The sequence below is a fragment of the Anolis carolinensis genome, unplaced genomic scaffold (assembly GCF_035594765.1).
Source record: "Anolis carolinensis isolate JA03-04 unplaced genomic scaffold, rAnoCar3.1.pri scaffold_7, whole genome shotgun sequence".
Taxonomy (NCBI): Eukaryota; Metazoa; Chordata; class Lepidosauria; order Squamata; family Dactyloidae; genus Anolis; species Anolis carolinensis.
In genome coordinates this window covers 34,782,033-34,802,239 of record NW_026943818.1, presented here as the reverse complement: position 1 = coordinate 34,802,239, position 20,207 = coordinate 34,782,033, and the positions used below count along the sequence as shown (strand labels likewise).

General features: G+C 37.5%; 1 protein-coding gene across 5 annotated transcripts in view; it reads right to left on the bottom strand.

Moving 5' to 3' along the window:
• apba3 (amyloid beta precursor protein binding family A member 3) overlaps positions 1-20,207 on the bottom strand; it is a 69,258-nt gene that overhangs the window by 29,742 nt on the left and 19,309 nt on the right. For 4 of the 5 annotated variants that reach the window (XM_062960073.1, XM_062960076.1, XM_062960075.1 and 1 more), the window contains exons 3-10: positions 15,550-16,144; positions 15,363-15,408; positions 12,862-13,025; positions 9,447-9,533; positions 9,201-9,359; positions 8,890-9,108; positions 3,238-3,450; positions 1,078-1,197 (exon numbers count right to left, since the gene is read on the bottom strand). In XM_062960073.1, the coding sequence (XP_062816143.1) occupies positions 1,078-1,197; positions 3,238-3,450; positions 8,890-9,108; positions 9,201-9,359; positions 9,447-9,533; positions 12,862-13,025; positions 15,363-15,408; positions 15,550-16,144 (1,603 nt within the window). The remainder of the gene's footprint in view (positions 1-1,077; positions 1,198-3,237; positions 3,451-8,889; positions 9,109-9,200; positions 9,360-9,446; positions 9,534-12,861; positions 13,026-15,362; positions 15,409-15,549; positions 16,145-20,207) is intronic. The other variant, XM_062960077.1, reaches the window with a different exon arrangement.

Sequence of the window (20,207 nt, the reverse complement as noted above, 5' to 3'; positions counted from 1 at the left end):
GATGATAAAACAGAAGTTAAAACAAAGGTTTCTATAACAGTAATAATATCAAACCACCACCAATGCAAATCCGTCAACTTCAAAGGTGTTTGGGGGGGGGGGGACTATAGCAGCAATATAAGATAAAATCATTAGATCAAAATACCCCGATGAAAGGAGCCTAATAACATTCAGGATAGAATTATAATCTAGGGGAGTGGCGGCATATAAATTTGAAAAATAAATAAATAAATATTTGCAAGCCCTATAGATTTATGTGTATATCTATCTTAGGCAGGGAAGCCAGAGCTGTGGCCAGAGCACAGCCTCCAAAAAGATGCCGAAAGATAGAAAAGCCTATATATATATATAAAAGAGTGATGGCATCACGGCGACCCACAAAACAACAAAACTACAGGCCCTCCAACCTCGAAATTTGACAACACAACCCATCATCCATGCCTCTAGGTTGATACAACAAAAAGAAAAGAAAAATAAAGTCCTAATTATTATTATATATTATTTTATAGGATTACAGTCCATATCTATATATATAAAAGAGTGATGGCATCACGGCAACCCACAAAACAACAAAACTACAGGCCCCCCAACCTCCAAATTTGACAACACAACCCATCATCCACGCCTCTAGGTTGATACAACAAAAAGAAAAGAAAAATAAAGTCCTAATTAGAGAGAGAGGAATAATTGCTTTTATCCAATTGCTGCCAGTTAGAAGGCTAAGCTCCTCCAACTTAGTCTCCTAGCAACCCAATAAAAAATAATTAAAAACACTAAAAAATTAATACAATAAAATACCATAATAACAGAAAATAACTAAAAATAATACAAGAAAATAATAAAATATAATAAATAAAAAGATAACTTACAATAAAATTAATTTAAAAAATGCAAATAAAGTCAAATAAAAATTACACAACAATTTTTAACCAATACCACCACCACTTTGCCACAGCAACGCGTGGCCGGACACAGCTAGTAGTTTATAAATCAATTTCAAATATAGCAAGAAAGGCATTGAGTCTGGACCCCCCCGCGCCCCCCCCCCCCAAGAAAAGGCTTCCCCGTGCGACTCACAATGCCGTTCTCCACGCAGAAGCCCAACGGGAACTTGGTGTCGGGCCTCCGCACGATGGCGGTGGTGACTGGCGGGCAGTGGACCACGCTGAGGGTCACCTCGGTCTGGTTCTTCAGCTCCTGCAATGAAGAGGAGCAGAGTCAGAGATCGGGAAGGTCCTGGCAAAAATACTTATATACATAAGGATCACTGAAGCAGCCTGGAACTGGCTGCTCTGGCTCTCTGCCATAAAGACAGGGAATGTAGTGTAGATAAGACTAGTTAAGACTGTGGGCACAGTGCTTGGACATTAGGGGGCGGATGGGAGTTGGACTTTAGAACTATTATTCAGTGATTGTGGAAAGATGGAATAAATTATTTACCTTCACGAGGGTTTACTGGGGGGTGAGTTACAGGGTGTTTGAGTAAGAACTCTTTAGAACTATTATGCAGGGATTGTGGAAAGATGGAATAAATCATTTACCTCCAGTTTATCGTTGTTGTGAGCTTGATTTAAACCAGTGATTCCCAAAGTGGATGGGGCCAAGTGCCAAGTGCCGGAGACAGGGCTGAGCACCTAAGGCGCCTGTTAGGACACAGGGGGCGGAGCTAGAGGAGTGGGCGTGGCTTCTTCCCAAGAGCCCAAGACAGGGCTGAGGATCTATACCGCTCCTGAGGCACTTGTTGGGACACAGAGGGCGGAGCTAGGGAAGGGGGAGGGGCCTCCTTCCAAGAGCCTGAGATAGGGCTGAGCCTCTATACCTCTCCTGAGAGGCCTTTTAGGACTAAAGGACGGAGTTAGGGAAGGGGTGGGGCCTCCTTCCAAGAGCCTGAGACAGAGCTGAGCCTCTATATTTCTCCTGAGAGGCCTTTTAGGACTAAAAGGCAGGGCTGGGGTGGGGGCGGGGCCTCTTCCAAAAAGCACGAGACAGGGCTGAGAATCTATACCTCTCCTGAGGCGCCTGTTAGGACACAGAGGGCGGAGCTAGAGGAGTGGGCGTGGCTTCTTCCCAAGAAGACAGGGCTGAGAATCTATACCTCTCCTGAGACACTTGTTGGGACACAGAGGGCGGAGCTAGGGAAGGGGGAGGGGCCTCCTTCCAAGAGCATGAGATAGGATGAGCCTCTATACTTCTCCTGAGAAGCCTTTTAGGACTAAAGGGCGGGACATGGGGTGGGGGCGGGGCCTCTTCCCAAGAGCCCAAGACAGGGCTGAGAATCTATACTTCTCCTGAGGCTCTTGTTGGGATACAGAGGGCGGAGCTAGGGAAGGGGCGGGGCCTCTTTTAAAGACTCTGAGACAGGGCTGAGCCTCTATACCTCTCCTGAGAGGCCTTTTAGGACTAAAGGGCGGGGCTGGGGCGGGGCCTCTTCCCAAGAGCGTGAGACAGGGCTGAGAATCTATACTTCTCCTGAGGCACTTGTTGGGATACAGAGGGCGGAGCTAGCGAAGGGGGAGGCGCCTCCTTCCAAGAGCCTGAGACAGGGCTGAGCCTCTATATTTCTCCTGAGAGGCCTTTTAGGAGCTAGGGCTGGGGACGGGGCCTCTTCCCAAGAGCCTCTGTATACCTCCCCTGAGGCACTTGTTAGAAAACAGGGTGGGGTATAGAGGCTCCTCCCCCTCCATTAGCCCCGCCTCCTGTGTCCTGGCAGGCACCACAGGACAGGGATAGAAGCTCAGCCCTGCCTCAGAGCTTGTAACTCCGCCCATCCCAGTCCTGGCTTCCCATTTGTGGCCCCGCCCACCTCCCCCTCCCAGCCCTGCATCTTGGACTAGGGGAGAGTCTGAGCAGGAGCCACGCCCACCCCTCTAAGCCACGCCCCCTTTCCAAGGGGCGCTGAATAATATTGTTTTCTGGAAAGGGGACGTTTGGGAACCACTGTATTACAGGGTGTTTGAGCGGGAAATCTTTAGAACTATTTTTGAGGGATTGTGGAAAGATGGAATAAATAATTGACCTCCATTGTTGTGAGCTCGATTTGAACTCCAAAAAATTAGTCTTACACATACATGGTAACTGTCGAACCTTCCTCCCCCTCACCAAGCCACTCCACCCCCATTCCTTCCCCAATCCCATGACAGAGGGCCACTTCACCCACCCCAGCTTCCCTCTTGTCCAAATCCCTCCAACTAGGGCCAGGCCTAGTCTAGATCCCGCCCGCAGACCTTTGCGTCTTACCCGGAGGATGCTCTGCGAGGTGGCCAAGGGCAGCCCCACCAGGCTGGTCCCGTTGGCGGCCGTGATACGGTCCCCGATGCTCAGTTTTCCCGACCGTTCGGCCGGCCCCCCGTGCATCAGGTTGGCGATAACTACTGTGGGCAGCAGGGAGCCCCAGCCGGACTCCACCACCGCCAGGCCCAGGATCGCCCCCTTCGGCTTCGTGATCACAACCTGCGGCCGCGAAAAAAGGGAGGCACAGAATTGGAAGGGGACCCCAAAGGACATCTAGTCTATCTCCTTTCAGCCAGGGAGACATAGTCCAATCCTCCCAATCCAGCCTCAATTCAATTCAATCCTCAATTCAATCCAGCCTCTTCGAGTCCAACATCCTTTGGCCAGGCAAGAAGACACAGTCAAAGCCCCCCCAATAAATGGCCATCCAGCCTTGGTTAAAAAATCTATACATATTAAACTATGTAAATGTTTATAATTATACATTACAATATGTATCTGATGTGTATATAATAATAATAATAATAACAAAATTACGATCTGCCAACTGCAAAAGGCCACCCGACTGGGATCTGCACACATCATCCGAAAATACATCACACAGTCCTAGACACTTGGGAAGTGTCCGACTTGTGGTTTTGTGATACGAAATCCAGCATATCAATCTTGTTTGCTGTGTCATACAATAATAATAATAATAATAATAATAATAATAATAATAATAATAATATTACGATCTGCCAACTGCAAAAGGCCACCCGACTGGGATCTGCATCATCATCCGAAAATACATCACACAGTCCTAGACACTTGGGAAGGGTTCGACTTGTGATTTTGTGATACGAAATCCAGCATGTCTATCTTGTTTGCTGTGTCATACAATAATAATAATAATAATAAAATTACGATCTGCCAACCGCAAAAGGCCACCCTACTGGGATCTGCACGCATCATCCGAAAATACATCACACAGTCCTAGACACTTGGGAAGTGTTCGACTTCTGATTTTGTGATACGAAATCCAGCATGTCTACCTTGTTTGCTGTGTCATACAATAATAATAATAATAACAAAATTACGATCTGCCAAATGCAAAAGGCCACCCTACTGCGATCTGCATGCATCATCCGAAAATACATCACACAGTCTTGTTTGCTGTGTCATAAAATAAAATAATAATAATAATAATAATAATAATAATAATTTATTTATACCCCGCTACCATCTCCAGGGCTGACAGACAATTAAGATGAAGTCGTCTATGTATGGTATTCTGGAAACAACCAGCGGAGAAACAATCTTGTTTGCTGTGTCATAATAATAATAATAATAATAATAATACATCACACAGTCCTAGACACTTGGGAAGTGTTCGACTTGTGATTTTGTGATACGAAATCCAGCATATTTATTTTGTTTCCTGTGTCATAATAAAACAATAATAATAATAATGTTATTTTTATACCCCACCTCTATCTCCCCAAAGGGGACTCAGGGCGGCTTACATGGGGCCAAGCCCGAATAAAAACAATAGCAATATAAAACACAACAATAGACAAAAGACATGCACAATTATAAAAATTTAAACATTAGCCAATAAAAACCAATGACAAGAACTAATAAAATCATGGATTACTCTAACGCTACCTAACATATCATTATATTTTATAATATGTATATAATATATTATTATATTCTGTAGTTATATATAATAATTATATAATTTATATATAAGTAATATAATCATATATGCTATAACAATTGCATGGTATAATATATACATATATATAGTTATATGTAATAATGATATAATTTATATATAAGTAATATAACAATCATATATGATATAACAATTGAACGGTATAATATATACATATATATAGTTATAAATAATAGTTATATATAATAATTCTATAATTTATATATAAGTAATACAACAATCATATATGATATAACAATTGGACGGTATAATATATACATATATATAGTTATATATAATAGTTATATATAATAATGATATAATTTATATATAAGTAATATAACAATCATATATGATATAACAATTGAATGGTATGATATATACATATATAATTATTATATTATGTAAGTGTATATAATATAATAATCATATATGAAATAATAATTAAACGGCATAATATATAATTATTATATTATGCAATGATATATAACAATTATATAATATACAATGTGAATAAATATTATATATGCTACAATAATTAAAACGGTATTATATATATATATTATGTAATTATATATAATATTACAATTATGCAGTAAGTAATATATATGTATGATATAATAATTAAATGGTATAACATATATAATCATATTATGTAGTTATATATAATATTACAATAATTCAGTAAGTAATATATATATCTGATATAATAATTAAACGGTATAATATATATAGTTATTATATTATGTAATTATACATAACTAATATAATTATACATGATATGAGTGACATAATAATTACATATGACATAATAATAACATATACTTATATATAATAATTATATTATGTATATCTAATACATTAATTATATAATTTATATATGATAAATGGTATAATAGATATTATGTAATTATATACAATATAATTTATATATGATAGATTGATATAACATTATAAACAATATGATATATATAACAATGATATGTAATATAAAAATATACAATATAATATACAATATAATTATATACAATATAACAAATATATAATTTATATATGATAGAATGATATAATTATAAACGATATGATATATACTTATATATAACAATGATATACAATATAAAATATACAATATAATATACAATATAAAAATACTATACAATAATATACAATATAATTATATACAATATAACAAATATATAATTATATATATAATTACTATACTATACAATAATATACAATATAATTCAATATAATTATATACAATACTAGCTGTGCCCGGCCACGCGTTGCTATGGCGAAGTATGGTAGTATGGGAAATAAAGTATTGAGGAATTGGTGGTAGTTAAGGTAAAGAGTATAGGTGTGGAGTCCAGATAATCCAGTTAAAGAAGATAATATAAGATTATAAATGGGTTATATAGCTGTGTGGAAGGGCATTGAGTCTCCACTGCCATATAATCCAGTTGAAATCAGATAATCTGTATCTTATAGGCTGTGTGAAAGAGGCCTAAGTGAGGCCTGACTCTGCCTGTCCCCTGGGCTGAGTCGGTTGCTAGGAGACCAAGAGGGCGGAGCTTAGCCCTCTAAACTGGCAGCAATTGGATAAAAACAATTATTGCTCTCCCTCTAATTAGGACTTTATTTTTCTTTTCTTTTTGTTGTATCAACCTAGAGGCGTGGATGATGGGTTGTGTTGTCAATTTTGGAGGTTTGGAGGTGTTTAGTTTTGTTGTTTTGGCGGTTGCCAGGATTCCATCACTCTTTTATATATATAGATAATATTAAATTTAATCTATATATATAAAAGAGTGATGGCATCACGGCGACCGACAAAACTAGAAAACTACAGGCCCCCCAACCTCGAAATGTGACAACACAGCCCCATCATCCACGCCTCTAGGTTGATACAACAAAAAGAAAAGAAAAATAAAGTCCTAATTAGAGAGAGAGGAATAATTGCTTTTATCCAATTGCTGCCACTTAGAAGGCTAAGCTCCTCCAACTTGGTCTCCTAGCAACCCAATAAAAAATAATAAAAACACTAAAAAATAATTAAAAACACTAAAAAATTAATACAATAAAATACTATAATAACAGAAAATAACTAAAAATAATACAAGAAAATAATAAAATATAATAAATAAAAAATAACTTCAAATAAAATTAATTAAAAAATAAAAATAACTTCAAATAAAAATTACACAACAATTTTTAACCAATACCACCACCACTTTGCCACAGCAACGCGTTGTCGGGCGCAGCTAGTAATTATATAATTTATATATGATAAATAGTATTCTATATATATATATATATATATATATATATATATATATATATATATAATGTAATTATATACAATATAACAAATATACAATTTATATATGATAAAATAATATAACAATTACAAATGATATGATCTATACTTATATATAACAATTATATAAAATATAAAAATATACAATACAATAATATACAATATAATACAATGTAATTATATACAATATAATACTTAATACATATACAATGGGACTTCAGTATTGACAGATTTATGGGGTTGAATCCCAGCGAATACTGAGTGCCTGCAGTATTATTTTATTATATCACCCCATATTGATTGGATCAGGGGTCCTCAAACTTTTTAAGGCGAGGGCCGGTCCACAATCCTTCTAACTGTTGAGGGGCCGGATTATCATTTGAAAAAAATACAAACAAATTCCAATGCACACTGCATATGTCTTATTTGTAGTACAACAACAACAACAACAACAACAAGGACAAGAACAATGAAAGAACAATAGAATATTTAAAAATAAAAACAATTTTAATCAACATTCATTTATCAGGATTTCAATGGGAAGTGTTTTCCTGCTTCTGGCCAATGAGATGGTCAAGTTAATTAGGGTTGTTGTTGTTGTTGTTGTTTTTGTTGTGTGCCTTCAAGTCATTTCAGACTTCGGTGAGCCTAAGTCTAAAATTTATTTATTATTTATTTACTGCATTTATTTACTACATTTGTATCACACCCTTCTCACCCCAAAGGGGACTCAGAGTGGCTTACAAATTATATGTACATACAATATATTATATTATTAGCATAGCACAATATTAGCATTATATATTACTATACTGAACTATACCACTATACCGTAATATTATTAGTAATATTATATGTAATATAGAATATATAATTAATATTATTATATGGTATTATTATTAGTGTTATACTGTATTACTTTAAAATATTATTATCAATATTATATGTATATCTATATATATAAAAGAGTGATGGCATCAGGGCAGCGGACAAAACAACAAAAGTAAACACCCCACAACCTCGAAAATTGACATCACAACCCCTCATCCATGCCTCTAGGTTGATACAACAAAAAGAAAAGAAAAATAAATTCCTAATTAGAGGGAGAGGAATAATAGTTTTTATCTAATTGCTGCCAGTTACAAGGCTAAGCTCCACCCACTTGGTCTCCTAGCAACCCACTCAGCCCAGTGTTAATAAAATGATAAAAAATAAATACAAATAATACAATAAAAATTATAAAAAACACTAAAATAATTAATACAATAAAATACTATTAAAAATGACTAAAAATAATACAACAAAATAATAAAATATAATAAAAAAGATAAGTTACAATAAAATTAATTTTAAAAATACAAATAACGTCAAATAAAAATTCCACAACAACTTTTAACCAATACCACCACCACTTTGCCACAGCAACGCGTGGCCGGGCACAGCTAGTACAATATATTATATTATAAAACTGAGGGCGGGGGCCATGTAAATGACCTCGGAGGCCTTAGTTTGGGGACCCCTGGATTGGATCATGAAATGATCAATCCCAAATTAGGTTCCAATTTAATGCAATTCACTCTACAAAGGCCCCTTGTATAGCGATCCCACTGGCCATATCCCGCAACTGGGAGTCTGTCCTTACCTTCTCGCAGTTCTCTTGCTTGGAGAAGTGGGCCAGGTCGGCGTTGTACAAATCCTCGCCTTGCGCCCGGATGGCGGCGGCGTCTTCGTCGTCTTCTTCGTCAGCGCCGGGACCCGGAGAGCGAGGCCCCACTCGATGAGGACTGATGCCGCTCGCTCTCAGGAAGAGCTGGTAAGCCACGCTGAAGGCCTGGCCGATGGCTTGTGCAACCAGCTGGGCCTGCGGGGAGAGACGGGGATTACGACTGGGGGTCGAACTGGAAGGCCATCCGTCGGGGGGGATTGGATGGTCCCTGATGTGAAAGGTCTTACGTCGGCCGAGTGAAAGACGTGGCAGATCATTTTGTAGAGCGGCTTCTCCGGGGAAGAGTCCGTCCGGCGAGGGAGTTTCCGGCGCGCCATCAGCACAACCACGTTCCCGATATCCGCGATGAAAGAAATGGTCTGCAGCGGGTGGTCCATCATGGCTTCCTGAGGCAAGCAAACAGGGGATTATGGAGCTGGAGAAGGGAGAAAGTCCTGAAGTATTTTGATTTCTGGCTCTTCTTTCTCGCCCACCTGGGAGTCGGTCGTAAGGACTTTGATCCTCTGAGTCGAGATGAAGAGATCCACGTCCGTCATGGGCTGGGACTCCCCTTCCGGAGCCTACAAATCCCAAGGCAAGGCGATGAGAAAAAACCCAACCCAGCTTCCTTCTTGTATGACTCTGGAAGTTCTTGGAGTTTAAATCAAGCTCAAAACAATGGAGATAAATGATTTATTCCATCTTTCCACAATCACTGAAAAATAGTTCTAAAGAGTTCTCACTCAAACACCATGCAAATTGTATCTTGCCGGGTGTTGTACGCCGCCTTGAGTCCTCTCAGGTGAGAAAGGCGAAGTAAAAATGTTGTAAATAAATACCATATATACTCAAGTATAAGCCGACCCAAATATAAGCCGAAGCACCTAATTTTATCATAAAAAACTGACTCGAGTATAAGCCGAGGGTGGGAAATACAACAGCTACGGGTAAATTTCAAAATAAAAATAGATACAGTAGAGTCTCACTTATCCAACATAAACGGGCCGGCAGAATGTTCTGGATTATCCAACACAGTCTGCCTTTTCATAATCAATGTTTTTGTAGTCAGTGTTTTAAATTCATTGTGATATTTTAGTGGTAAATTTGTAAATACAGTACAGTACCAATAAAATTTCATTAATCGAGGCATCAGTAGGTTAAATGTTTTTGAATATTTACCTTATTTCAAAGAAAAGCAATAAACTAGCTCTATAATTGGAAAACATTATGGTATGAACAAAAACCTAATAATAATAATAATAATAATAATAATAATAATAATAATAAAGATTGAACATCAAAGACTGGTAGAAACCAGTGCAGGTGGTCCCGGTGGTGATGGGCACACTGGGTGCCGTGCCAAAAGATCTCAGCCAGCATTTGGAAACAATAGACATTGACAAAATTACAATCTGTCAACTGCAAAAGGCCACCCGACTGGGATCTGCAGCATCATCTGAAAATACATCACTTGGAAAGTGTTCGACTTGTGGTTTTATGATACGAAATCCAGCATATCTATCTTGTTTGCTGTGTCATACAATAATAATAATAATAATAATAATAATAATAATAATAATAATAAAAACTTCATTTGGATCCCACCCTATCTCCCCATGGGGACTCAGGCCGGCTTCCAACATAGTAACAGGCAAACATTCAATGCTTATATAAACAATGCAGAGCTAGATATAGATCTATTATTATAGATACTAATTTCACATATGCATTTCCCCCTGAAACGTTTGCAAATCCTCTCTCTATATATGTGCATTTCACTCCAGCAATATTTGCAAGCCATATATATATATATATATATATATATATATATATATATTCATATCTATCTAGACATGTCTATATATATTTGTGTGTTCATTTCCCCCCTGTAATATTTCCAAGCCCTATATCTATATATAGGTAAGAACATATTCATATCTATCCAGACATCTCTCTTTATATAGATATTTGCAGAGACTTGCAAACATATGAGGGGAAATTCATATATAAAAATAATGTATATGTATGACTACAGATACACAGGTACGTGGATCTATATGTATAAAGGATTTGCAAAGACCTGCAAACATATGAGGGGAAATTCATATATAAAAATAATGTATATGTATGGCTACAGAAACACAGGTACGTGGATCTATATGTATAAAGGATTTGCAAAGACCTGCAAACATATGAGGGGAAATTCATATATAAAAATAATGTATATGTATGGCTACAGAAACACAGGTACATGGATCTATATGTATAAAGGATTTGCAAAGACCTGCAAACATATGAGGGGAAATTCATATATAAAAATAATGTATATGTATGGCTACAGAAACACAGGTACATGGATCTATATGTATAAAGGATTTGCAAAGACCTGCAAACATATGAGGGGAAATTCATATATAAAAATAATGTATATGTATGGCTACAGATACACAGGTACATGGATCTATATGTATAAAGGATTTGCAAAGACCTGCAAACACATGAAGGGAAATTCATATATAAAAATAATGTATATGTATGGCTACAGATACACAGGTACATGGATCTATATGTATAAAGGATTTGCAAAGACCTGCAAACATATGAAGGGAAATTCATATATAATGCATATGTATGGCTACAGTTACACAGGTACATGGATCTATATGTATAAAGGATTTGCAAAGACATGCAAACATATGAGGGGAAATTCATATATAAAAATAATGTATATGTATGGCTACAGTTACACAGGTACATGGATCTATATGTATAAAGGATTTGCAAAGACCTGCAAACGTATGAGGGGAAATTCATATATAAAAATAATGTATATGTATGGCTACAGATACACAGGTACATGGATCTATATGTATAAAGGATTTGCAAAGACCTGCAAACATATGAGGGGAAATTCATATATAAAAATAATGTATATGTATGGCTACAGTTACACAGGCACATGGATCTATATGTATAAAGGATTTGCAAAGACCTGCAAACGTATGAGGGGAAATTCATATATAAAATTAATGTATATGTATGGCTACAGATACACAGGTTCATGGATTTATATGTATAAAGGATTTGCAAAGACCTGCAAACATATGAGGGGAAATTCATATATAAAAATAATGTATATGTATGGCTACAGATACACAGGTACATGGATCTATATGTATAAAGGATTTGCAAAGACCTGCAAACACATGAAGGGAAATTCATATATAAAATTAATATATATAGATAGATACACATATAAAGGTACATAGAGATTGCAAAAGCTTGAAAGGGGTTAATGCCTATATACAGTAGAGTCTCGCTTATCCAACATTCTGGATTATCCAACGCATTTTTGTAGTCAATGTTTTCAAAGCATCGTGATATTTTGGTGCTAAATTCATAAATATAGTAATTACTACATAGAATTACTGTGTATTGAACCACTTTTTCTGTCAAATTTGTTGTATAACATGATGTTTGGGTGCTTAATTTGTAAAATCATAACCTAATTTGGTGTTTAATAGGCTTCTCCTTAATCTCTCCTTACTATCCAAGATATTTGCTTATCCAATGTTCGTCCGGCCCGTTTATGTTGGATAAGTGAGACTCTACTGTAATAACAAATATTTCAGGGGGAAATGCTTTCATAAGATGAATGAATATATATTTTTCTTCTTCCTGACTTGCAAGGGCGTCTTTCCCTTTTCAAAACATTCCCTGGATTAAGAGCCAGGGAGGCTTTGCAAAAGAAAACACACTGATAAGGGAGGAGAAGAGAGAAATAGATCACATATTGCAAGCAAACTCAGTTTATCTTAGAGTATATATAGTAAATAAATAAATAAATAACTCAACACACACACACCCCCCAAGTAAACCCTCCTGACAGATGGCCATCCAACGCCTCACCTTCACCCGGTCCATGGCCTCCTGGGCTTGCGCCATGCGGACACTACTCGGGGGGTTCCTCTCTGAAACCAGCTGCGTGGAGCCCAGGTATTTCGCCGCAAAGAGGACCCCTTCGCGCAGGTCTTCGGGGTCACAAGGACCCGGCGCTACGGCCGAGAGGTCGTCTGAGGACAGGGAAGGGAGGTTACGGTGCTTCTAGTCCTCAACGAGGACAGCTCAACGCCGCCTTTGTTGAGGCAGGCGGGAGAGGATCGTGATGGGGCAACAACAACACGATGCAACACCATTTTTGTTCCTGGGTTATCAATGTCATTCCCTCATTGATTCTATCATAAAAATATGGAAAAGTTTACGGAACTGCATAAAAAAATTGCTTTTGCAGGAAGGGACATTTGCTCTAGTATTTCAATGAATATCTCATCATAGAGTCTCAACCAATTCAAGTTTCTGGAGCACAACAACTACTTTCAAAGTAAGGACCACACAATGAAACTGAATTTTTTTTCAAATTTTGTTATATATAGTGTTATTATCATCATCATCATTGATGCCTCTCCCTATCATCATCTTCACCTTCTATATCATCACATATTATCGTCATCAACAACGCCTCTCCCTATCATCATCTTCACTATTATTATTATTGTTTCATCCTATCATCATAATATATTATTATCGTTATCATAATTAACACCCCTCCATATGATCATGATTTATTATTATTATTATTATTATTATTATTATTATTACTACTACTACTACTATTAATCCCACTCCCAATCATCACCATCATCACCATCATCATCATCTATTATTATTATTACTATTATCATTAACCCTATCATCATCTTCCTCAGCAATACCTCTCCCTATCATCATCATCATCATCATCATCATCTATTATTATTATTACTACTACTACTACTACTACTACTACTACTACGACTAACGCCATTCCCCATCATCATCATCATCATCATCATCATCATCATCATCATCTATTATTACTATTATAACTAACACCAGTCCCTATCATCATCTTCATCAGCAATACCTCTCCATATCATTATCATCTATTATTATTATTATTATTATTATTATTATTATTATTATTATTATTATTACTACTGCCACTCCCCATCATCATCATCACCTATTATTATTACTATTATCATTAACACCACTCCCTATCATCATCTTCATTTTATTTATTTATTTATTTATTTGCAACATTTATATACCACCTTTCTCACCCCGAAGGGGACTCAGGGCAGTTTACAAGTATATATACATACAATATATTATATTATACAACTATATCGCAATATTATTAGTAATATTGCATGTAATATACAATTATAATAGTGTGTGTGTATGAGTTTGATCTTTGGGGTTGTTGGAAGCATTTCCAAGCTTCATAACGGTCCAAATGAGAGTGGAAAAGCAGTGAATTATAATTATTATTACATTGTATTATATCATAATATTATTATTAATATTACATGTAATATTCATCAGCAATACCTCTCTATATCATTATCATCTATTATTATTATTATTATTATTATTATTATTATTATTATTATTATTACTACTACTATTACTACTACTATGAATGCCACTCCCCGTCATCATCATCATCTATTCTTGTTATTATTATTATTACTACTACTACTACTACTAATATTAATGCTACTTCCCAACATCATAATCATCTATTATTATTATTATTATTATCATCATCATCATTAACACCACTCCGTATCATCATCAGCAATACCTCTCCCTATCACCATCTATTATTATTATTATTACTACTATTATTTATTTATTTACTACATTTATATCCCGCTCTTCTCACCCCAGCAGGGTGGCCTTTTGCAGTTCTTTATTATTATTATTATTATTATTATTATTAATTACATTTATATTTTCTCACCCCAAAGGGGACTCAAAGTGGCTTACAATTCAAATGAAAATACAATATATTATTAGCATAGCACAATATAAGCATTAAAGTACTATATTGTACTATATCATTATAGGGTAATATTATTAGTAATATTACATTTAATATATAATATATAATTAATATTATTAGTAGTATAATATTGTATTCCATTATAATACTATTATCAATATTACATGTATATACAATATATTATATATTTATAAATTATATATTTGTGTGTGTGTATGTGTATGCATATAAAATTAGCATAGCATGTTGCTATGGCACTACTACTATTATAATTAACACCACTCCCTATTATTATCATCATCATCTCGTCTCTCCCTATAGAATGAGGTGGATTAAATAATAATAATAATAATAATAATAATAATAATAATAATAATAAAAATACAAAATATCAGAAGGAAAGGAGAGAAAGCAAAGGGAAGGAAGGAAGGAGGAAAGAAAGAGTGCCAGATTTCAGTCCCACTTAAAATCCTCAATTTCCCAATTTCCCAGTATTCCCAGCCCACTCTTTCCTTCTCACCTTCTTGGTAAACTGGGACGGAGGAGGAGGAGGTATCGATTTTGTTCTGACAAAGCAAAAGAGAAGAGATTCAGGGGGAGGAGAAAGGCGGATTTGGGATGAACATTGGTGACAAAATAATAATATTTTGTCTGGGAGGGCTCAGGGGTTGGGCTGGATGACCTTTGTGGGCCCCTTCCAACCTTACCTCTTCTGCCAACCGCTCGCTCGCTGTCTCCGGTGTGGCCTCTTCTTCCTTTGGACCCGCCGTGGAGGGTGGCCCCGTTTCCGTCCCGGCCCTTTCGCCCCCCGAAACGGCCTCCGCGTGGGCCAAGGGGGTCCGCTCGTCCGCTTCACCCGGGACGCCCCCTTCGTAGCGGAGGAGCCCAAGCAGGTCCTCCCGTTCGGTGTCGGCCGAGAGCAAACCCCGACTTTTCCGTGGCCCGTGGGTGGCGGTGACCCCTAAGCCGGTGGCGATATGCAGCAGGCACGGGCCGACTTCTCCCGGCGGATCCCCCCCCTCGGGGAGAAGGCTTTGCTCTTCGCCGTCCGAGGAAGATGACTGCGAATTGTCTCGGAAGTGCGAGGAGGATGACTGCGAATTGTCTCGGAATTGCGGGTCGAGCCGCTCGAGGAGGTCTCGGATGAGGTCCGCGCCGGGAACGGAGCCGTCCTCTTCCTCCTCCAACTCCATCGACGGAGCAACGAGGGTGGCGTCCCCTTCTGCGGATGGGACCCGATCTGGCACCCACTTTGGGGGAGGCTCCTGCGGGAGCGTGGTGGCAACGTCCTCCATGGTATCCCTATGCGAGAATCACGCAAAAGTAGAGATTTCAGTGATTGTGAGAGAGATTGTCAAACCTTCTCATCTGTCATGGCCCATAGGTTGGGAAGCATTGACCAATAATAATTAATAATAATAATTATAATGATAATAATAACGACATACTATGACACAGCAAACAAGATAGATATGTTGTGATACGAAATCCAGCATATCTATCTTGTTTGCTGTGTCATACTATGCTGTTGTGTCAATAATCTATATATATAAAAGAGTGATGGCATCACGGCAATTCACAAAACAACAAAAGTACAGGCCCCCCAACCTCAAAATTTGACAACACAACCCATCATCCACGCCTCAAGGTTGATACAACAAAAAGAAAAGAAAAATAAAGTCCTAATTAGAGGGAGAGGAATAATTTTTTTTATCCAATTGCTGCCAGTTTAGAGGGCTAATCTCTGCCCACTTGGTTGCCTAGCAACCAAGGGACAGCCAGGTTTCAGTTCGGGGACAGGCAGATTTAGGCCTCACTTAGACTTCTTCCACAGATTATCTAATTTGCACTGGATTATATGGCAGTGTAGACTCAAGGCCCTTCCACACAGCTATATAACCCATTTAGAATCTTATATTATCTGCTTTGCACTGGGTTATCTTGACTCCACACTGCCATATAATCCACTTCAGTGGGCATTTTATACAGCTGTGAAGAAGGGGCCTCAGATAATCCAGTTCTGAGCAGATAATATAAGATTAGAAATATACAGTAGAGTCTCAGTTATCCAACGTAAACAGGCCGGCAGAATAAGTGAATATGTTGGATAATAAGAAGGGATTCAGGAAAAGCCAATTAAACATCAAATTAGGTAATCGTTATACAAATTAAGCACCAAAACATCATATTATACAACAAATTTGACAGAAAAAGTAGTTCCATGCGCAGTAAGGCTATGTAGTATTTACAGTAGAGTCTCGCTTATCCAACGTTCTGGATTATCCAACGCATTTTTGTAGTCAATGCTTTCAATATATCGTGATATTTTGGTGCTAAATTCATAAATACAGTAATTACTATATAGCATTACTGTGTACTGAACTACTTTTCTGACAAATTTGTTGTCTAACATGATGTTTTGGTGCTTAATTTGTAAAATCATAACTTAATTTGATGTTTAATAGGGTTATCCTTAATTCCTCATTATCCAACATATGCACTTATCCAATATTCTGCCAGCCCGTTTATGTTGGATAAGTGAGACTCTACTATACTGTATTTACAAATTTACCACTAAAATATCACAATGAATTTAAAACACTGACTACAAAAACATTGATTATGAAAAGGAAGACTGCGTTGGATAATCCAGAACATTGTATAAGCCAATGTTGGATAAGTGAGATTCTTCTTTAATATGAAATAATTACTGGGATAGAATAATGCAGAACAATATAATCTCTAAAACCAGGACAGTAAATAAACAGGGGAATTCCACACAGGAAACAATCAGGGCCAGCTAACACCTCCCAACAAAGTATTCCCATCATCAAAGTCTGGAAAATCCTGTTTTCTCAGGGCCACAGACAGTAGAAGCACATAAAATATCGCAAACAACACCACTCTGAAAACAAGGGAATTCCAAACAGGAAAGAATCAGGGCCAGCTAACACCTCCCGACAAAGTATTCCCATCATCAAAGTCTGGAAAATCCTGTTTTCTCAGGGTCACAGACAGTAGAAGCACATAAAATATCGCAAACAACACCACTCTGAAAACAAGGGAATTCCAGACAGGAAAGAATCAGGGCCAGCTAACACCTCCCAACAAAGTATTCCCATCATCAAAGTCTGGAAAATCCTCTGTTTTCTCAGGGCCACAGACAGTAGAAGCACATAAAATATCGCAAACAACACCACTCTGAAAACAAGGGAATTCCAAACAGGAAAGAATCAGGGCCAGCTAACACCTCCCGACAAAGTATTCCCATCATCAAAGTCTGGAAAATCCTGTTTTCTCAGGGTCACAGACAGTAGAAGCACATAAAATATCGCAAACAACACCACTCTGAAAACAAGGGAATTCCAGACAGGAAAGAATCAGGGCCAGCTAACACCTCCCAACAAAGTATTCCCATCATCAAAGTCTGGAAAATCCTCTGTTTTCTCAGGGCCACAGACAGTAGAAGCACATAAAATATCGCAAACAACACCACTCTGAAAACAAGCGAATTCCAGACAGGAAACAATCAGGGCCAGCTAACACCTCCCAACAAAAAATTCACTCAGGGAGGAAACAGCCAGGCTTTAAAGCTGCAAGGCCATTACATCCTAATCATTTTTCCTAATTGCAGCATTCATACTTGCCTCCAACAAACAAAAAAAACCCAATCAGAAATATTGTATATTCACAACCTTTAGGAAATAATATCCCCTGATGGCACAGCGTGTTAAAGCGCTGAGCTGCTGAACTTCTGGACCGAAAGGCCACAGGTTTGAATTGGGGGAGCGGAGAGAGCCCCCACTGTTAGCCCCAGCTTCTGCCAACCCAGAAGTTCGAAAACATGCAAATGTGAGTGCATCAATAGGTACTGCTCTGGCGGGAAGGTAACGCCGCTCCATGTAGTCATCCCACATGACCTTGGAGGAGTCTACGGACAACGCCGGCTCTTCGACTTAGAAATGGAGATGAGCACCAACCTCCAGAGTCAGACACGAGTGGACTTAATGTCAGGGGAAAACCTTTACCCTTGACCTTTACTACCACCAATTCCTCAATACTTTATTTCCCAGACCACCAGACTTCGCCACAGCAACGCGTGGCCGGGCACAGCTAGTAATCTATATATGCAAAAGAGTGATGGCATCAGGGCAGCGGACAAAACAACAAAACTACAGGCCCCCCAACCTCGAAATTTGACAACACAACCCATCATTCATGGCTCTAGGTTGATACAACAAAATGAAAAGAAAAATAAAGTCCTAATTACGGGGAGAGGAATAATAGTTTTTATCCAATTGCTGCCAGTTTGAAGGCTAAGCTCTGCCCACTTGGTCTCCTAGCAACCTCCTCAGCCCAGGGGACAGGCATAGTTAGGCCTCACTTAGGCCTCTTCCACAGATTATTAGATTTTAACTGGATTATATGGCAGTGTAGACTCAAGGCCCTTCCACACAGCTATATAACCCATTTAGAATCTTATATTATCTGCTTTGAACTGGATTATCTTGACTCCACACTGCCATATAAACCACTTCAGTGTGCATACTAAACATAAAGACAACCATACAACAGACATTCAATACCACCACTACCTCAACAATTTCTCACCAATACCACCAGACAATGCCACAGCAACGCGTGGCCGGGCACAGCTAGTAATAATAATAATAATAATAATAATAATAATAATAATAATAATAATAACAACTTTATTTTTGTATCCTGCTTCCAACTCCCCGAAGGGACTCAGGGTGGCTCACATGGGGCCAAGCCCAAACAATTACAATAAAACAAGATAAAATATGTTCTACATTCGATCGCTGTCTGTCTATCTATCTATCTATCTATCTATCTATCTATCTAATGATTTATTCCTATCCATCTATCAATCCATTTACCTCTGTTTCTACTGATCTTTGTATCCCTGTATATCCATCCATCCACCTACCTACATGTCTATCTAATTATCTATCTATCTATCTATCTATCTACTTATTTATTACCGACATTTATATCCCACCCTTCTCACCCTGAAAGGGACTCAGGGTGGCTTACAAGCTATATTTACGTACAATATATTCTATTATTAGCATAGCACAATATAAGCATTATATATTATATAAGCATTATATATTGTACTATTTATTTATTTATTTCTATAATTTCTACCCTGCCCTTCTCACCCGAGGGGACTCAGGCCAGCTATATAGCAATATTATTAGTAATATTACATGTAATATAAATTTGCAATTATAATAGTGCATTATTATTATTATATTGTATTACATTATAATATTATCAACAAATAAATAAATAAATATTCTATGTATATACCATATATTATATTATTGGTATAGCATAA